General features: G+C 46.5%; 1 protein-coding gene across 2 annotated transcripts in view; it reads left to right on the forward strand.

The window, feature by feature from the left end:
- IFT38 (intraflagellar transport 38) overlaps nucleotides 1-17,904 on the forward strand; it is a 104,625-nt gene that overhangs the window by 42,815 nt on the left and 43,906 nt on the right. For both annotated transcript variants that reach the window (XM_075899088.2, XM_075899089.2), the window contains exons 7-8: nucleotides 4,336-4,469; nucleotides 6,129-6,270. In XM_075899088.2, coding sequence (XP_075755203.1) covers nucleotides 4,336-4,469; nucleotides 6,129-6,270 — 276 coding nt within the window. The remainder of the gene's footprint in view (nucleotides 1-4,335; nucleotides 4,470-6,128; nucleotides 6,271-17,904) is intronic.

Genomic DNA, 17,904 nt, shown 5'->3' on the forward strand with positions numbered 1-17,904 from the left:
ACTCCCCTTGCATCTATACACTGCAGTTGTCCTGACCCAGGGCCCTAGGGCCCTGCAGGGCTGGAGGGACCCAGGATCTGAGTCCTATTGCATTGCAGTGCAGCCACAGCCCTGCTTGATTCAACCCCAAGTCAGTAGGTAGTATCCCACAATTCCAGAGGACAACTTCCTTAGTCCTCTCTCTCCCAGCTGTCTGCAACCTCCTCTGTTGAAAACAGAAGCCCCTTCCCCCTTTGCAAATGGCAGCAGCTCAGGTCAGCGTTAAGCCATTCTGTTTTGGTCAGCAATCTGCAAGTACACTCGGGGTATGTCTACACTACCACCCTAGTTCGAACTAGGGTGGTAATGTAGGCAACCGGAGTTGCAAATGAAGCCCGGGATATGAATTTCCCGGGCTTCATTTGCATCTCGCCGGGCGCCGCCATTTTTAAATGTCTGCTAGTGCAGACTCTGTGCCGCGCAGCTACACGCGGCACGGACTACGTAGTTCGAACTAAGCTTCCTATTCCGAACTACCGTTACTCCTCGTTTCACGTGAAGCCTAGTCCGAACTACCTAGTCCGTGCCGCATGTAGCCGCGCGGCACGGAGTCCGCACTAGCGGACATTTAAAAATGGCAGCGCCCGGCGAGATGCAAATGAAGCCCGGGAAATTCATATCCCGGGCTTCATTTGCAACTCCGGTTGCCTACATTACCACCCTAGTTCGAACTAGGGTGGTAGTGTAGACATACCCTCGCAGAGTAGCCTCCTGCGTTTGCCTTTTGTAAGCCAGCTGCTTCCTGGTAATGCACAGGGCAGGCAGTAAAGCTTTCCCATATTTCCTAGGGCTGGAATGGCACTGGGGTCTCTGGGAGATGGTTACTTTGACTCAAGTCTGTGCCATGCAGATGCCAGAGCCTCTGGTTTGAGCACTGAACAGAATAATATTAATTTAGGGTTACAATACAGTGCAGATGCTTAGGTCCAGCCCTACCATTGATCAGCTGACTGGAGTCTCACTAACTGACTTACGTTGCAGGGTGGACACACACATTTTAAATTCTCCCACACTACTCCACTTGGAAGAGAAGAGGTCTGTTTCCAAGCTGGCGGTGGTGCTGACCCTACATTGTAACTGGGGGAGCATTTAGCTTTAGATCGGTAGGATTTCAAAGTGACCGAACCTGAGGATTAGAATGGAGGTATGGGGGCGCCTGGCTCTGGGGGAGAGGAGGGGGAGGAGGGGGGATTGGGTTAGAGCGGGGAGCTGGGAGTGCCTGGCTCTGAGGGAGAGGAGGGGGATTGGGTTAGAATGGAGGTATGGGGGCGCCTGGCTCTGGGGGAGAGGAGGGGGATAGGGTTAGAACGGGGGTATGGGGGCGCCTGGCTCTGGGGGAGAGGTGGGGGATTGGGTTAGAATGGAGGTATGGGGGCGCCTGGCTCTGCGGGAGCGGAGGGGGATTGGGTTAGAATGGAGGTATGGGGGCGCCTGGCTCTGAGGGAGAGGAGGGGGATTGGGTTAGAATGGAGGTATGGGGGCGCCTGGCTCTGGGGGAGAGGAGGGGGATAGGGTTAGAACGGGGGTATGGGGGCGCCTGGCTCTGGGGGAGAGGTGGGGGATTGGGTTAGAATGGAGGTATGGGGGCGCCTGGCTCTGGGGGAGAGGTGGGGGATTGGGTTAGAATGGAGGTATGGGGGCGCCTGGCTCTGGGGGAGAGGTGGGGGATTGGGTTAGAACGGGGGTATGGGGGCGCCTGGCTCTGGGGGAGAGGTGGGGGATTGGGTTAGAATGGAGGTATGGGGGCGCCTGGCTCTGGGGGAGCGGAGGGGGATTGGGTTAGAATGGAGGTATGGGGGCGCCTGGCTCTGGGGGAGCGGAGGGGGATTGGGTTAGAATGGAGGTATGGGGGCGCCTGGCTCTGGGGGAGCGGAGGGGGATTGGGTTAGAATGGAGGTATGGGGGTGCCTGGCTCTGAGGGAGAGGAGGGGGATTGGGTTAGAACGGGGGTATGGGGGCGCCTGGCTCTGAGGGAGAGGAGGGGGATTGGGTTAGAATGGAGGTATGGGGGCGCCTGGCTCTGGGGGAGAGGAGGGGGATAGGGTTAGAACGGGGGTATGGGGGTGCCTGGCTCTGAGGGAGAGGAAGGGGATAGAGTTAGAATGGAGGTATGGGGGCGCCTGGCTCTGGGGGAGAGGAGGGGGATTGGGTTAGAATGGAGGTATGGGGGCGCCTGGCTCTGGGGGAGAGGAGGGGGATTGGGTTAGAATGGAGGTATGGGGGTGCCTGGCTCTGGGGGAGCGGAGGGGGATTGGGTTAGAATGGAGGTATGGGGGCGCCTGGCTCTGGGGGAGCGGAGGGGGATTGGGTTAGAATGGAGGTATGGGGGTGCCCGGCTCTGCGGGAGAGGAGGGGGATTGGGTTAGAATGGAGGTATGGGGGCGCCTGGCTCTGGGGGAGAGGTGGGGGATTGGGTTAGAATGGAGGTATGGGGGCGCCTGGCTCTGGGGGAGCGGAGGGGGATTGGGTTAGAATGGAGGTATAGGGGCACCTGGCTCTGCGGGAGAGGAGGGGGATTGGGTTAGAGCGGTGGGCTGGGGGTGCCTGGCTCTGGGGTGGGGGGGGGAGAATTGGGTTAGAGCAGCGAGGCTGAGTGCCTAGCTCTGCAGGAGGAGGGGAGGGCATTGGGTTAGAGCAAGGGGGTTAAAGCACCTTAAACTCAAAGTCTTTGTGGATGCAAATAACACATTTACACATCAAATTATTGTATTATAGTCAAACAAGACCTGAAAAATATGATAAAGTATACCTAAAACATAATCTATAATAATAAATAATTACGACTTTCTGATAGAAGTACATTTTCTTTGGGGGCCCTGAAAGCTATCCATTTTCGTTAGTGCGGCCCTCAGTAGGCTTCAAGTTTGACATGGCTAGTGTAGGCAGACACTGCCCATGCTGCTCTGGGGTTACACCCATCCAGAAGCATAGCTGCCCTCCCAGCTGGTTTGTAAAGGACTCAAGGCCAAACAAATTAAATTATTGAACTGCCAACTGTATCCAACACCTGTGTGTATAATGAGAGGAAGCAGAGCTCCAGGTTTAACTACCATGCCAAATCAATAGATACACTAGGTGATCCCTCCATTTGCTTTTTCTGCTGTTTGCAGTCTCTGTGCATCCCACGTGCTGTTAATATGGATTGATATCTGGGGCAGTGACTCTTATAAGCCAGTCTCGGCATATTAGAGTGGATAGTTCATGGCAAATATCAATAATGCAATCCCACCTCAGCTGGTTAGTTGCAGACCAATTAATGAAATGATCTAGGGTAGCTGAACAGCATATAACCTTCACTGCTGGCATTTTAGCAAACACATCGTTCTTTCTCAATTAAGCCACTCTCAAACGATCCAAGTTTCAAAGATGTAAATGCCTTGAACATACCCAGCACATTTTAACATGCTTGAAGGGGATTTTTTTTTTACTTTCTCTTTTCCTGATTGCAGTTGAGTACATAGCACTATTCTGACTGCAGTTTATTTTGGAAAAGATGGCCATGGCAGGGCTATGAAAAACCAAAGCGCTCAAGACCGATTATGTTCTTTTTTGCTGTGGTAGTTGTCAGGAAGTAGCAGTGATCCTGTTGATCACTGCCAGCTTCTAGCAAACAGGGGTTGGAGACCTCATCCCTGCCCTTCCTGGCCAACAGCCATTGATCTTCCATGAATTTAGCTAGTTCCTGGGTGTGGGCCGTGCAATAGAGAGAAGATTCTCTGCTCGCTCCTATCCACTGCACCTGGGCCCAAGAATCTGAATGCCTGGTAGTGATTTATAGCACCAGCCCTCTCATTTTTATGGTCCATTGTACTTCATATTAGAAGACTTAATAGGGTGGGGTTAGGAGTTGGGGAGGGAGCTGGGCCAGAGGTGGGGCATGGAGTGGAGTATGACAGCTATTCAAAAGTGCATTGCAGTACCATGCAACGGTTTAGGACAGGAACTGAAGAACACACTAGCCAGTTGTAAATGCAGAATGCATGCATGCATGTTTGATCCCAAGACAATGGCATTGGCTTACTTTCATGTTGTGTCAGTGCTCAGCTGTGCAGAATAATGATCTTTCTGATGCTGTCAGTGAGACCTATGGCATATGATTGTAATAAGAATGTGACACACGGGAGACCTGGTGGGAGACTGATCTTGCCTGAGCCCGATCACAAGACGTGGCTCAAAGTTACAAAACTCTGTGATGACACAAGGTGCAAGATAATGCATAATTGGACCCGGAGTCTGAAAGATGATTGGAGCTACACTGCTACAAGCCACGGCTCAGCCACTCATTCTCTCTTCCAGGAGCAAGTCCAGAAGACAAGGGACATGTTGAATAACGTGGCCTCGGATGAAGCCAACTTGGAAGCCAAGATTGAAAAGAGAAAACTGGAACTGGAAAGAAACCAGAAGCGACTACAAACCTTACAGAGTGTCCGGTAAAGACTGTACCATTTATCCTTGCAGAATTGGTAAAAATGGTGTCAAAGCATATTCTTAATGCCCAGTGTAATGGGGATTGACTAAGCTGTTAGGACTCCAAGAAACATGCTTCTGCTCACCTGAGGAAGAGGGTTTTGCCCATGAAAGCTCTTGATGCTGTAGTTATATTTATATTTGTTAGTCTTTAAGGCGCTACAGGACTACTTGTTGTTTTTCCAATCAATGTGATAGCCTCTGAGGAGTGCAACAAATAAGATGATTTGCCATTGCAAAAATGCCCAAGCTAGGCTGTAATGATTAGTTTTCCAGTCATTGGGTTTGGAAACTAACAAACATTTTGTCATTGTTAAGGTGGCCAAAATGTTACTTTATTTCTAAATTGTCACTCCAGGTTTTCAAAATGATGAGCCTTTAAAAAAGTCATTCAACCCAAATGGTATCTCTGCGCATGGAAGCTCCCAAGAGAAATAATGGTGAAACGTTCTGCTCACACACCCCAGCTGTTGAGTTCTAAGATGTCTCCAACTTTACAGCTGCTGTTGGGTAGTAGATGAAGAAACAGGTCACGCGGCAGTCAAACGTTAACTCGAACTAAGTCCTCCGTGTAGCCGTGGGCAGTTAGTTCGGACTAAGGGGATTTTAAAATGGCGCCCGGACGGGAAGTTACAAATAAAGCCTGGGATATTTAAATCCCGGGCTTCATTTGCAACTTCGAATGCCTTCGTTAGCCTCCCTAGTTTGAACTAGGGGGCTAGTGTAGACATACCCTCAGAGATCTTGTGTTGAGCATAAGCACTTCCTTCATCTGTGAGCTCACTGATGAGATAAAATAAGGAAGTTGGGGTGGGGGAAGTGCCTGTGTTGTTTGTATGTAAATCTCGTGGTTAAAAACCCTGACTTTACAAGATGGAAGTGTCTGGGGTGGGCGTGGGCAGCCGAGCAGAACTGGTGTGCGTGGTACAAGAGCATCCTTCTAGCACAGGTTTGCCTGAAGGCTCATTGCTGGTGGAGGACAGGCACTCAGCCAGCCACATTATTAGGACAATTCTGTTGCAGAGAATTAACATATCTTGGCAGGCACAGATAGCAAGCCTGCTGGGGCCTGGACGATGCCTGCTTTGAGGCATGGAGCACTGATCAGCAGGAAAACAAATTTCTTGCTAGTGTTGTCCTCGCTGCCAGGGTAAAATGCCACCCTTCTGCTTATGTGGGCGGGTGTGGTAGAAGGCTGCCTGCCATTCTCCTTTGTCCTTGCACACCTGTGCAGTCCAGGGTAGAAAAGCAGAGCAAAGCCGCGGAGCACGCGGGCAGCGGACAGCCCAGACACGTCTGGGCTGCCCGCGTGTTCCGCCGCTTTGCTTCCTCTCCCTGGTCTGCTGGAGACCAGGGAGAAGGAGGGCCCCGTTCATAACTGCGGATCCGACATAAGTCGGATCCGCGTAACTCGGGGACTGCCTGTATTTCGAAGTAACGGGCTGCTTCAATAGACGTGGAATAGCTATTTTGGGATACTTCCGGTATCCCAAAATAGCTCCGCAGTGTAGAAGTACCGTAAGGGCTAATAGTGTAGAAACACAGAGAGACCTGAGAAAATGAACGTATATAATGCAGCATTCTGCAGCTTCCAGTCATTTTCCTTTCTGTGGGCTCTCCAGACCGGCCTTTATGGATGAGTACGAGAAGATTGAGGAGGAGCTGCAGAAACAGTACAGCAGTTATCTGGAAAAATTCCGTAATCTGGCCTATCTGGAACAGCAACTGGATGATCATCACAGGCTGGAGCAGGAGAGGTTTGAGGTGAGAAAGTTTTGTATTTCTGGACAATACAGTCATTTAACTAAATGTGTTTTTTATCCTCTGCCCCATGATGCATACCACTGTCTATTACCTAGCAATAGCCAAAAGGACTTTCCTTGCCTCTTGCTGCTTCCGACAACAACATGCTGTCCCTGAATGCAGACCCTCAGAGCTGTGTCTCCAGTGATAAGGTCATTGGCTTCGTGTTGTCTAGTTTTGAATTGAGGGATCTCGAGCCGACAAGAGAACACACTGTAACTCCTGAGTTAATGGAGTTAAGCTGTTGTAAAATATGCATAAATTAGATCAGCAGCAGGCAACTGCTGCCTTTTCCAATCACTGCAACTCTTCCCCTTGCGTCTTTTATTTCTCCATTTGTATCCCACATATTTGCCATGGTTCATGGAAAACTAATTTTCAGCAGTTCTGAACTCCCACTGTCTAGTTCTTTTAAAGCCAGTGGGCGCAGCTTGCAGCTTGACAGTGGGTGTATTTACACTTAGGAGGTACTTTCTATATCCTTAAGGCATCTCTACATGGCATACCAGGTTATTCTCCAGCTCCCCAGCTTGTTTCATAAAGATAACATCTTGTGTGGACACTGCCACAGTGCACTGGAAGTGCCAGAGTGTGGCTGAGCATATTCCACTTTGCAAGCTCACTTTCCTGGGCACTGTTTGTGTCCACACAGCATGTTGGTGTGCAGCCAGCTGGTGCGCTGTAGAGTCACACCCCGGCTTGCAGTGCAGAAACCTGTCATGTAGACATACGCTTACTGTTTTCTCAGTGCTTTGTCAGTGAGTGTGTCTAAGACCTTGTCTATACTGGCAAATTACAGGGCAGTAAATCAGCTCCCAGGAGTCCATCCCGGTAAGGCACTTAATACGCACTAACTCCACAGTTGCTGCATTCTAGGTAAACCACCTTGACAAGAAGCATTGATCTTGCTGCACAGTGGTTACAGCACTGGGGTACCGATGTGGACAGACACCCTGGTGTACTACAGCTCTGTGACTGGCCCCCACTGCCTGTCCCACAATGCCTGTTCTTGCCTCTCTGGTTATTGGCTTGAACTCTACTGCCCTGCCTTCAGGTGACCAGCTCTCAGACCTGCTCTTTACATTCCTTGGGAATGTTGAAAGTCCCTTTCTCGTTTGCTTGGCAATGTGTGGAGTGCTGTCAGAGTTTCCGACAAGAAAGGTGGGAGGAACGCCCAGCGCCCCTTATTCCACGCCATAGTGGTGCCACTCCACGGGTTTCCAGAGCTGCTCCCCTACAGTTGCTGCTAGGGCAGGGGTGGGGAACCTTTTTTGGGTCATGGGCCGCTGACCCACAGGAAAACCAGTCAAGGGCCGCACACATGTGAGAAGCAAAAAAACACTCAAACCCACACCCATGCTCCAGCCCTACGGCGGGGCAATGGGGGGGAGGGGAGAGGTGCGCTGTATCCAGTCCTGAGATTCCTCACCCCTGTGCTAGGGGAGTAACTTCTAACACTGGTGTACATGGCAAGCCTGCACACCTAATGTGGAATGTGTTTTCTGGACTTCATTATTGTATCCTTTTCAGAATCAAAAGAAGAAAAATGACTGAAGTGCTAGATAATTGCATTGAATCCCTTGCAATCCCCATTCCTCTGAACTGTCTCAACTTCTTCCTAAACACTGCATTGATTTTCCAGCTTTATTTGCCTTTTGTTCTTCCAGACAGAACTTAACGATCTTTTGGAGGAGAAATGCTAGTCAGTTCTCTTGTTATGTTTGCCTGCGTGTTTTGTTAAATAGCTTGCTAGCAAAATGAGCAACTGTTGTATAATTAGATTAACTCAGCACCCCCAGGAGCCATTCAATATTGAGAACTGTTTCCTACTTGACCTTCCTCGAACAAATGAATGGTTTGTAGGGTGTAATCTCACTCCAGCCTAGGCACTGGTTGAATAATGAGACAGTAATTTCTAGTGCAGTTAGACACAAAGCAGTTACATGTACTGTACTGATGTTTCCTAATTAGAAAAGTGTTTTAAAGATTGCACCCAAGTGCAGGTTTTTTAATTAAAGTGGCACTGAGCAGATGACACGCATCATCCCATTCAAACCACGGTGCTGTTATCGACTCATTTCAAAAGGATGCAGTTTTATAAAGAGGAGTATGTTGTAGCTTTAATTATACTAGTCCCCAGCCTCCTGTTCATCTCCCCCCCGACAGTGTGTGTAATAACATCCAGTAGCGCTGGCAGTTTAACTTGATTGCACCAGTAATCGTCCCCACCGTGTAAGAACGTGTTTCTCAAGTGCAAATCCTGGGGATTGAACTTCCCAAAGCATTTAAAAACTCATCGTCTGGATCCTGAAACTTTTGTTCTGATTTAAGCAAATATTTTAGTTTGCTGGCAGCACCCTACCTTCCTGAATGGCTACCCCACTGTTTATAGTGCGCTAGTGTGAGTATGTCTGTACCGCTGGAATCACATCCCTAGCTCCAAGTCTGGCTAAACCCAGAGTGCGTCTCACTTTATCTTTTATAGAAGAGGGGTTTTACTGACCTTGGCAAAGTGTTTGAGATCAATGGAAGAAAACCCTGCAAGTGCTAAGCTTTAATAAAAGCTTTTAATCATATACAGTTGAACCTGAGATCACCCTTACTAGGAAACCACAAATATCTGGAGTACATTTCTGTTCCACCACTGTTCATTAAACCATTGATTCTTCATCAGTGCTCACTTAAAATACATTCCACTATTTTCAGTGCAGCTGTCCCTGTAGTCTGAGTGCTAGCTCTGGCCTTGAGTCAGTGCTGTTCATTTTGTGCTTTTGATACATTTTGCACTGACCTACCTGTCCTATTAGAAAGATTTAATCTGTAAATCCCCACCACACAGGCTCCTTATTATAGCAGTCAGACACAAGGTTAATATGAAAAGCATTTGGTCATTGTCTTCAATTCTCTAGCTAAGCACATTTAAATCACGCGTATTTAGTAGCATTCTTACAGGCACCAGGAGACCACTTCAGTCCAGTGTAGCTGAATGTTACTAAATATCTGATTTAAACATAGACACAGAATCTTAATTATGAATGGCTTCTATGTTGGCAGTGCTTAGTCTGGTGTGCGAGTACGATGGCCTTGGAGTGCAGCTCCTCATTTTCTTGTCCCATGGGAAAGATATTTCGGAGTTTAACCCTTTACCATACAGGTCAGCACACAATCAACCATGAATATGAATACATGCTGCAAATGTCTGAATGAAGCAAGGTCTTACACTCAATTCCATGGCAGTTCTCTATGTCTGTCTGTAACATGGTTGCTTTTGAACGCCATGTCGGATCAATTCCAGAATTCCAGGCCCTGCAAGCATCTGAAACCCTGAGCCCTGTGACCCAAGAGGTCTTTATCCCAGAGCCCCGACCCCTGAACCTGTATTTGAAAATATAGAAAACCTCCAACTGAAATCCATGGTAGGCGAATATTGATTAACAGTGCAATTAAAACTGCAATTAATCACGATTCATGTTTAATTGCTTGACAGCCCTAATTTAAAGTGACTCAAGGATGGCAGGGTAGGACAGAGAGAGGAGCACTGGTTTGGGGGAGCAGACAGAGGTGGGAACCAAGACTGATGGAGCTGGTAGGAGGACTCTCATACACACTGTAGGTCAGAGAGCCCCCCAAAGAGCTTTGAATTACATCAAAAATGGAGAGGCAACTCGTGAAGGTCATGGTCACCTTGCTGGGGTGATTGAATCCTGTCTGCATGTGACTGAAGTTTACAAAACAGAGATTTAGAAAGAGTGCAGCAGCCAAGGGCGGAGTTTTGTAGTACATGGATACTTCCACAGCGGCAGGAGCACGGTGGAGATGTATCCTGGCAGGGATTCAGGGGATGCTACAGACAGAAATGGTGGAAGGGAAAGGACGATTACAAGATTTCTGCCTAGAAGTAAAAATCTGAATACAGGAGAATGATAACTAAGTCAGAGATGTAGGATCCAGAAGTAAGACTCCGGTGTCTGAAGCACTCACTACTGGGGTAGCCAGAAGCTAACAAAGTCAAGATAGGCAGAGGTAGGTAATAAAGGAACTAGAAAAGAACTCAGGTTGAAAGTAGCAGTGGGTGCCCCAGATAGAGTATCGATGGAGACAAGGGTCCAGGATGAAGAATCTTCCTCTTGGAAGGGAGTAGGGCTGGAGGTTTATGGTTTCACAGTGCACCCTTCCCTTGCTTTTCTGGGTTTAACTCAGAAACTTGAGCTTTTTGATGTTCAGGCTGCGATGTTAAAATATCTAAGTTAATAGGAAAACTTGCCATTTTCATGACCTTTCGTAACAAGGAACCCATGTAGACAGTGTCCTGCTGAGCCTAGCTATACAGCACATTTCAAAGTAAGTGGTCATAGAATATAGGAGTTGCTATTCCACATCAAAGCATTTGTTCATCTGGTCCAGTGCCCATCCTTCCGGAGAGGTGCAGTGGAGGAAGATGCACTCAGAGCTTGCTCCTGTATCAAACCTGAGAAGTTCTGGGAGAGGGCAGGATTCCACAGTGGCTGAGAGGAGAGGAATCTGCCAAGTGGCAGCTGAACTGTTCTATGGTTCCTGCAGCTGTAGAGCTTGGGAAAGTTGTGTGGGAGGCACCAATGGCTGGTGGATCTGTGTAGCAGCAGACTCACTGGCTCCACCCCTGCTTCTCTGCTGCCAACCCATACACCCCACTGTACAGGGATGCAGATGGATTTAGTCCCTGCAGCTCTGTACTCTGCAATATCCAGAGTGCAAACTCCTTCATAGCTCACCAAATCCAGTTCCCCTCCTCCCATTGTAGCAGAGCCACTCGGAATTCACGATATCCACGGCCCTCCCTTGCTGTGGAAGGGGTGGGAGTTGGAGGGCATGTTTGTCTCTTGGTCAATTGTGCAATACTGCATAGGGATAAGAGATGGGGGAGAATTTATCCTGAACCCCACAAACAATTAGTTTGCTTCTTTGAAGCATGAGATTGAATTACCCTTATTATTAACTTAGCTTGCAGAGCTGCAAATTCTGTTAGTAGTAATACAGTTATTCAGCCGTTTTTAAAAACCCAGCCACAGATTGACTTTTTGACTTCCTGCAGCAGTAGCATCCATACACTAATTAAAACAGTATGTCCACTTAGTAAGTTCCAGATATACTGCCCTTTCACTTCATGAAGTATCTTGTTCTTGATACTGTTATAGAAGAAGTATGATGAAAGGGCTGATTGGTTTTCAGTCTGCTCTTACTTTCCCTATATTTACTGATTTGTGCACACTATTAATATTCTTTTAAAGTACTATTAATGTTCGAATTGTGAAACAGAAATCAGGCTAGCCTAGAATTCATTAAAACTAAAGAACAACCATATGTAATTTCAAGAAGCATCGATCAAGCAGATCAAAAATTCCGAGTCAGAAGTCATTATGGAATCAGAAATCACTCAGCGAAACCATTGTAGTGTAAGTGATATAAAAACCAAGAAAACTCATTAAAAGAAAAAGTCGTAGTTAAATCTTACATACTTCTGGTCCCTGGTTGATGGAACTATATGGCACAGAATGACAGCAATAGGTTGTGTTATAATGATGTATTTGGCATCCGAATCTTTGCATACTCTGGCACTTTATTTGGCAAAATTGTTGTCAGTCAGGGGTGTGAAAAATTATGGTTTAATTATGCCAGTGAGAGAGCTCTTAGAGCAGCTACTCAGGAGACCTAACAGCGGTACAGCACCATTGATACAGCACCAGTGGTACAGCTGTGCCTCTGTAACATCCTACCAAAGTGGCTATAAATAGTAACTTTTCATTTAATTTCATTTCACATAGACTTTTCACAGGAGTGAGTCCATAAAAGAAAACAGGGACTTGAGTTTCTAGTGGCTAAATAATCCTCAGATTATTGGTTGTATAGAAATAACAATTTTTATATTATAATTCTTCTGTGAATGTGAACTACAAGTTTAAGTTCTTACGTACAAGCCATTCTCTGAGTCCTGTTTTGCAAACATATGGTACGTTGTTTATTAGTATGAATTACCATACTTTGTTTTGTATTTTTCTGAATAATGCATGAAGAGCCTCATGGTCCTTTAATGAGGCATTCTAACATCCAGACACCAGTGGGCCAAATTCTGAGTCATGCACTTTCAAAGCCACCAGAGTGAGGTCAGGCACTGGGTTTAAGGAGAGAAAAAAATCTTGAGCGGGAAGAGTCCCCCATCTCTGCCCAGGAGTGGTTACACAGAGCCTCTGTGACTATTGAGCTCCACACACACACACGTTGATTCAAAGGTGTAGCCAGATGTTTGATTGTAGTTGCGATTCATTCTTAAAAATGTTCAAAGACTCAGTGTCACGGGGTGGGTCCATCCAGTCCCCTCTCAGGAGCAGGGTACTAGGACTCGAAGGCCTACCAAAGAGTGCTCTACCCCGTGTGCTTCTCAATCCTTGTGGCTCGGGGCCAATAACTACACCCCATCCCCAATGAGTCAGCCAGCTCAGATAATTACCAAATTGGATAATCAGGAGAATGGGTGAGGTTTGGGCTGTCAGTTCCAGGGGTGGTGGGGTTTGGGTTGTCCATCCCAGGCAGTGGGGCTGACAGCTTGAGCTATGCCACCCTGTCCGGTCAATACAGATAATGGAAGCTCAGATAAACCAGTTCTACTGTACCTGCAAGAGTGAATAACCCTGACTCCAGGTAGAGTGCTTTTAAATGTTTGCGTTGTCTCTGACAGAGACATAATAATGTTAACTTTAAATGCTAGCTGTGGTGGTGAATGTTTCATGGGGCTATGGGAAGTACAGCTGTGACTAGTAATTTCCCATTAATATTAATTTGAATGATAACATTTCTTTAAACAGTGCAAACTGACCTGAGGTTTACACTCCAGAATCATAACTTCATTCATATAAATGTCACACATCAAGCCAATATAACTTGAAAACTAGCACAGTAATGCTGTAATACATCAAGGGAACAGCAAATGAGCTGTTATTGAGTTATTACAATTCATACCTTCCCCAGAACTGGAGAGAAAAGAAAGTAAATAAGCAGGTAAGTTGTAGTAAGCTATTGTGAAGGTTCCTGATCTCTCCTATTATTTCACACAGTAGGTCAGACCATCGGGATTGCACTGACTTGAGGAGTGACTTTTAAAGAGCTGTGGTCCCATGTGTGACAAGACTGTTAGGTGCTTGTGAAAATATCGGTCTTGGGGTTTTACTTTTCCTTTGCTAGCTGTGGTTGGGTGCCAGGTCTTGGCCCTGCGAGCTTCTCAGTCCCTGGCAATGCGAGAGATCATTTCTTCCTCTGAGCTCACCACCTGCATTGGATGCCTAGTGCAAAAAATACTTATTTTCCCTCATAGGCAATACTGGCCAGATGCTTTCCCTTGCAGCCTGAGGAAATACCTGTATTTGGGCCCCTGCGGCCCAGTTAGAACATACCAGCAGGAGCTTTTGCTTGTCTCGCTCGATGCGAACTAGCATTGAGACATGGAGGCGCATCTTCAGCTCAGAGGGCAACAGAGAATCTTTAGATCAGCCTGAGCTACTGCAGCAGCAGCACAAGTCCTCAGCCAAAGAAGCTATGGGCCCAGCCTTAGAGCTGCTGTCTGCCCCAGCCGCTGAATAGAATGAGCCCATGCTCAGTGCACGCCAGGGAGTGGAGAGGCAGTAGGACTGTAGGCCTGTTCTAAAGGAAAAGCAGCAGATGTGTGGGTGCAGGTCCGGTTCCAGGTATATTATCTGAGTTCTGAAAAGAGGTATATTTGCTGAGCCGGCTGCATAGTTAATTCGCGTGTTCAGACAGTCTCTGACTGCCATTTTTGCCCTGTTTTTAAAAGCTCCTTTATTGTGAAATGTCATAGGCACATCAGTAGAGTCCAAAGTCTGATCTTGGATTTGTGTGGGTGAGCTGGAGTGGTGGTCTGGACTGTATAAATTCCTCCATGAAACATACTGAAATGAAGCAGGATTACACAGCTTGGGATGATTCAGTGTGCTTCACTCCACAGAAGAACGCTATAAATAGTTTCTACAAATAGAATCAGTTCTACACTATTTTCTATGGCAGGGCAAGATGCTCTCCGGTTGGTAGACATGGAACTCAATGTCCTGTGTGGGTCATTAGCAGTGGGGATCACACCTGGCCCCTCTGCATCTCAAAACATGAGCTACTTTGGCTGCAGTGAAAAGTCCAAGTTTGCTCATTCATTGGCTGTACAGACTAAATCTCTCTGGCCTGGCTGGTAGTGTAAGCGATGGTTAAGTTTAACACTGAGCTCCAGTGCTCACATTTACATTGAGCATCCTTTTTGGGTTGCTTGAATTTGTTTTCGAATGTCTTGTCTCATGGCTCCACATTTTAAACATGAATTTATCTAAATGCAATCTGACAATCACACGGTCATATGCACTAGTGCTTTTCCATTTTCTGTCTCTCTGCTTTTGTCCTGGTGGGAGGGGGAATAAATGCCAATTAATGCAGCCACTGAGCGGTTACTCTAAATGCACAAAAGTGTGGAAATTCATAGGTATGGGTTCCCTCAATAATTATAGCTTGGATGCAGTACATGGACTGTGAATGTTAAGGGCCGAATCTTGATGCCCCCCATATAGGAAAAACAGAACTTCAAGAAAATAAGAAAAGCAAAAGCTGGTCATTTTCAGATGCTCCTCCGCCTAGAGTGGTGTTGATCTACTACGTAGAGATTTAAAATCCTGGTTAATTGGTTAAACCGGTTAAACATTGTTTAACCAGTTCACCGATTAAAGGGGGGGCTGGTTGGAGCAGGCTTTGCCTATGATGGGCCTTATGTGGCTAGAGCATCTCCCTGTTCGCAGTGGGTGGGGAGAAACTGGTAAGCCTCGTCCATTAAGGTTGAGGCTTACTGGTTAACCATTCATATCCCTACTACAAATGTATGTTGAATGTTTATAATAATCCTTACTGATGGATCCAGAGAACCTGCTGGAACAACTTGCATAAGCTTTGGAGAGGTGACTGTAACTGAGCTTTGCATTTGTGGCAGATGCTCATTCATTTGAAATCACATTCTCCAAACTACAAGGCTACGTCTACACTGGCATGAATTTCCGAAAATGCTTTTAACGGAAAAGTTTTCCATTAAAAGCATTTTTGGAAAAGCACGTCTAGATTGGCAGGATGCTTTTCCGCAAAAGCACTTTTTGCAGAAAAGCGTCCGTGGCCAATCTAGACGCGGTTTTCCACAAAAAAGCCCCGATCGCCATTTTTGCAATCGGGGCTTTTTTGCGGAAAACAGTACTATGCTGTCTACACTGGCCCTTTCGCGCAAAAGTCTTTCAGAAAAAGACTTTTGCCTGAATGGGAGCAGCATAGTATTTTCGAAAAAGCACTGATGATTTTACAGGAGATCGTCAGTGCTTTTCCGGAAATTCAAGCGGCCAGTGTAGACAGCTGGCAAGTTTTTCCGCAAAACTTGCCAGTCTAGACACAGCCCAAGAGTTTAACTTAATTTCAGAGATTTTTTTTTTCTGTACATAAACTCATCAGGAAGCCATGTCATCGTGATAGCAGTGTTTTGACTGCTGATGCCTCCGTAGAGTTCATGAGATATACTTTCTGGTGTATTTTTTACCTAAAAATCCTGACTAATTCTACCAAGCAGTATTAAGCTGATTTGCTGATTGTTCCGCAGTATCTACACAATGCAGCCACATTTGATATGGAAACAGAGCTTTTTTCATGTACAGTTTCAACAAACATTTCCAGGAAAGTGAAAGCTGTTACAAATTGGTTTGCACGAGAGAGGAAAGCACAGTAGTAATGCAGAAATGCCATGCTGTATGCAAGCAGTGCCTAGCTTGCTGTTTCCTGAGGCGATATGACCTGTTGAGAATATGATTCAAAATATTTTTAAAAGCCTAGAAGTCATGATAAAAGAACATGCTGTCAAGTGCTCATCTATCTCCAGAGTGGCAGTTAATTAATGGCCATTATTTAACTACGTGAGCTGTACAAATTTTAACCTCCTACCACATCTCTGTTAATGCTAGCACTCCCCTGAAAACACTGTTCCTTCAGGGTATGTCTACACTACCCCCCTAGCTCGAACTAGGGGGGGTAATGTAGTCATACGGAGTTGCAAATGAAGCCCGGGATTTGAATTTCCCGGGCTTCATTTGCATAAAGCCGGCCGGCGCCATTTTTAAATGCCGGCTAGTTCAGACTGCGTGCCGCGCGGCTACACGCGGCACGAACTAGCTAGTTCGGATTAGGAAGCCTAATCCAAACTAGCTAGTTCGTGCCGTGTGTAGCTGCGTGGCACGCAGTCCGAACTAGCCGGCATTTAAAAATGGCGCCAGCCGGCTTCATGCAAATGAAGCCCGGGAAATTCAAATCCCGGGCTTCATTTGCAACTCCGTATGACTACATTACCCCCCCTAGTTCGAGCTAGGGGAGTAGTGTAGACTTACCCTCAGCTAGTGCCTCTGTCCACAGAAGACACTGTGTTATGAATCACTGGACTCCCCATATTTGTTTCCTCTGTGCATTTGATTGGAAATCATCCTTTCTCAAACTGTCATGAGCATGCTCATTTGGGGCTTCTCATCTTGTAATGTGCAAGTAACGGACGCTACTGAAAGAAGCAAAATGACAGCTGAAGGAAGAGTATGCAAATCTCCTATCAGTAATCTGTTAGCTCACCACAGAGCTTCGATTTGTTAGTAATTTGTCACCTCATTCCCTATGATTAATGGATTCATCTTCACACTCTAAATCCATCTTAGTTTCCTTGCTTTTATTTGACTTAGTATTTATAATGTAAATGTTATTCTGTAATGGAATAATCTCAGTCCCTCAGAGCACAATAGATGCTGTGGGGTTGAGGGGTTTATTTTTTTCTAGAGGTGCTGAACATCTGCAGCTGCTGTTAATTTGTATAAGACTTATGGTGGCTGGCCATCTCTGAGAACTAACCCATTACAGTTCCTTTCAAACCCAGAGGCAGCGTACATCCTTAATATTGCATTCTCTTGCATGTTACCTAAACGTACGTAGCACATTCTGGAGTCAGGTGCCACCCAGTTTTCCTTTTTCATCTCAGTGCTGCTTCGGTCTCCCTTGCTGAATGAGTGGCAGCACTCTATTATGAAAGAAATCTCATCCTGTGCATATATTATGGGATGATCTTTATTGCTTTGTTCTATACAAAGCAATAAACAGCTGCTGGGATTGATTAATAGTCGAAGTGGAGCTGAGGCATTTAAATCCCTCTTCAAAGCTGTTTATTTTGAGTATACTACAAAGCAGGAGAAATTATTGCCATTCTTCAGCTAATCATAAGAAGAAACAGGGATAATTGTGTTCCTGTGTAGAGGTTAGCAAGTGCACAGGTAGGGAAACACATCCCTGGGACAGTACGGGGATAATGAGGAAATCCGAGGGAGTAATGAAAGGGAGTGGCCTGTTCCTAGGCATATAGAAATTCTAGGCACTTGCCCTAACAACTAAGTTAAGAAAGCAGGTTCTGTTCCTCTACTTCAGGAGGCAATAGGGAACCCGTGGGGTGTCTGTGGTTCGCAGGCGGACCGCCGGACACTTTATTTACCTGTGCATCTGCAGGTACAGCCG

Source organism: Pelodiscus sinensis, chromosome 15, assembly GCF_052426305.1.
Source record: "Pelodiscus sinensis isolate ZL-2025 chromosome 15, ASM5242630v1, whole genome shotgun sequence".
In the NCBI taxonomy this organism is placed as follows: domain Eukaryota; kingdom Metazoa; phylum Chordata; order Testudines; family Trionychidae; genus Pelodiscus; species Pelodiscus sinensis.